The sequence below is a fragment of the Microtus ochrogaster genome, linkage group LG9 (genome assembly GCF_000317375.1).
Source record: "Microtus ochrogaster isolate Prairie Vole_2 linkage group LG9, MicOch1.0, whole genome shotgun sequence".
NCBI lineage: Eukaryota > Metazoa > Chordata > Mammalia > Rodentia > Cricetidae > Microtus > Microtus ochrogaster.
This window is the reverse complement of record NC_022034.1, coordinates 28,491,197-28,494,258: the sequence shown is the minus strand read 5'-3', so window position 1 is coordinate 28,494,258 and position 3,062 is coordinate 28,491,197. Positions and strand designations below refer to the sequence as shown.

General features: G+C 34.0%; 1 protein-coding gene across 2 annotated transcripts in view; it reads right to left on the bottom strand.

The window, feature by feature from the left end:
- Sec63 (SEC63 homolog, protein translocation regulator) overlaps window positions 1-2,562 on the bottom strand; it is a 52,656-nt gene extending 50,094 nt beyond the window's left edge. For both annotated transcript variants that reach the window (XM_005363581.3, XM_013352385.2), the window contains exon 1: window positions 2,460-2,562. In XM_005363581.3, the coding sequence (XP_005363638.2) occupies window positions 2,460-2,519 (60 nt within the window). In that variant the 5' untranslated portion in view covers window positions 2,520-2,562. The remainder of the gene's footprint in view (window positions 1-2,459) is intronic.
- Between the last annotated feature and the right edge of the window lie 500 nt (window positions 2,563-3,062).

The following is a 3,062-nucleotide window of genomic DNA, read 5'->3' as shown; positions in this document are numbered from 1 at the left end:
ATATACATATATATGGATACAGATACATATGTGTATCTGTCATATATGTATCTATATCCTCCTGCCATGATGCCATCTACCAAGTTCTAATGTTATTCCAAAGGTCACAAACGAATGAGGCTGACAGACCTTTAACTTTCAGCCTCTAAAACTAAAATAAGCTAAATAAACCTTGTTTCTTTATAAAGTACCCAAACTCAAGTATGTTATTACAATAACAAAGAAAGAAATGAAATAACATTATATACTAAATTTATTATAATTGTTATTTGGCACTCTCTCCTACAGTTCGTAACTTTGAACTATATAGATTGTTAATCACTGTGTATCTAGCACTTTCTATACATGACTTACAATAAGTACATAATTATATCTGAAATTAAAAGGAGGAAATTTTAAACATAAAACTAGTTTGTTAATACTCTCAATAATCGAAGAACATTTGAAAATGCTATTCACACACAATAACTCTTCACTTTGATGAAATCTAAAAGTCTAACAAAACTCATAAAACAGAGATAAGAATGAAAAATCACAAAGGAAAAGCAAACACAAGGAAAAGAACAAAATATCCCAGATATGCTAAACTCTATTAGATGCTTCACACGTGGCATCTGTTCTCAGAGCCAAGAAGAGAAGAGAAGGCTCATGACAGGATCCCCCATGCTGATGAAAACTATTCCAAACAATAAAACCACACTCATTTCCAGAGAGCCAAAGCAAAAGGGGCTGGGGGTGGAGGATACACATGATTATGCTTTATGTCCAATTTTCTAAAAGAAACCCTCCAAAAAGTCAAACATTTTCTCACATGCAGACTCAGTAATTTAACTCAGAAAGTATTCTGCATTTTTTTCTTTTAAGTATATTTTCAATGTCATTTGGAAGCTACTTCCAGAAATTATATAGCTTAGATTCAGAAATACCGTCAGGAAGTATTTAGGTAGTATAAAGTAGCAAGAGTTTTTATAATTTCTAAACTTCCTCTGAACTGTTACCAAAATCTATTTAGTCATTATTTGAGCTTCATTATGAATTAAATAAATCATTTATTTATTACCAAAAAGGCCTTCAACTTCTTTTCCTTGAAAACTAAGTTCAAGGCTGACAGAATAGCTCACCTGTCACAAGCCTGTTTCATAAGCCTGATGGCCCAAGTTCAATTCCTAGAGCCCTCATAAGGTACTGAAGAAAAGAATCAATCCACAAAGTTATCCTCTGTCCTCCACACTGATGTAGTGTGCAATGGCACATGTATGCCCACATACACATCATACACACAACAGATAAATTAGAAGGAAAAAATGGAGGTCCAGGTACCTGAAGTATTGAGCAAAAATGAGGGGGGGGCTTGAGACTTAAGAATTATTGGCCTAAAACTGGGAATAGCAGTTCAAACTTTTAATCCTCAGAAGCTCAGAAGACAGAGGCAGATGGATGCCTGCAAGTTCAAGGCCAGCCTGATCTACAAAGCTAGTTTCAGTACAGCCAGGGCTACATAGTGAGAATCTGTCTCAAAAAAAGAGATGGAGGGGGGGAGGTGTTTATAAATTTTTAATTTAAAATGAGAATAGACAGCAAATAAAGAGAAAAGAGAGCTATATTGGTCTCAGTGCTAACTCTGCATCTAGCTTCTTACCACTGAGCATTACCACCAAAGCTAAGATTCTCTCTCTGTGCAAAAACCAGTCCTTTCCCTCTTAAACATCTTATTTCGGTCCTCTGAAGTTACACATCTATGTTTAAAACTAGTCTCATCATTTAAACCCAGATTTAAAATAACTGGTTCAACACTTAATCCTCTACCAGATTTTTTTCTTTCTACAGCAGGTAGATGTGGGTAATTTACTTTTTCTGCAGTAACAACCTTCAGTTCCCATCACAGATAATCTAGTGACAGAGTTAAATAAAGACTTGACATTAATTCAGTGTAAAGCACACCCTTTAGCCTCCCAGAATCAAATCCTTGCTAGTGGATTGTCTAAGCAGATAAGCCTGCCAAAACTAAGGTGATATGCTCCTGTCCACCACATTCACTGCATAATTCTGGCCAAATCAATTTACTTCTTAGCCTTAGCTTAAGGAAAACCATAAACACCTTGAGTTACCACAGAATCAAACATATTAAGCATGAGACAACTTTAGTTAGCACCTTGAAATTCACACTTGATCTTGTCAGTCTTTGAAATCATTGATTTTCATATAGACTTCAACCTAAAACGCCAGTCCTAGCACATAATATATACAGTCTTCAAAGAAGAGCTGACTCTCAAACCCTTCTCATTTTGAGTTTTAACTTGTTCACAGCTCTAAAGCTTACTGTAACAAAACCTCACCCTTCTCACAGGCTACAACTTCTTTACAGTCACACATGTAAGCTATCCTCAGATTCCCTAACTCATAACACCTAGCAAAGAACAAGTACTCAGTATGTTTTGTTATTGAAGCCCATTACTTACTTTACTGTAGGAATAATATTTGGCTGGGGTTTTAATAACCGTAAACGATACCACATACATCTTCCATAGACTTTTCTGATATTCTTTAATCGAATTTGTTCTGTCAAGAAAAGTAAAAACAAGTTAAATTAGTTTTTACAATGAAATCCAAACCAGAGTTAATATCATATTAACCTTATTACTATCCTAACATTTTGCTGAAACATAAAATCTTGCCCATTTATATAATCCTTACAAAAACTCAAACTATGCTAAGCTGTCTATCACAAATGATGTCGAAAAAAAAGTTTAACTAATAAGAAGCAAGTATTTTTCATATGAAACTTTCCAAAAATTTAGAAACTAACTTGAATCAACTATGATCAATTGTCTAAGCATTTCTCTCCTATAGAACAAAAAGTATAAAATAATTTGAATATGGTTTATTTAGTAACCAAGGAGAAACTACATTCAAGTATGGAAATAATTACCTAGTCAGATATATTCTAACCAACAGGGTTCAGAATTGTATCTACTGAAGATGTAACACTAACAGAATTTGTAGTTTTAACATAAAAAGCAACTGACAGTTGAAAAAGAGTGGACAGTAAAATTCATTTACCA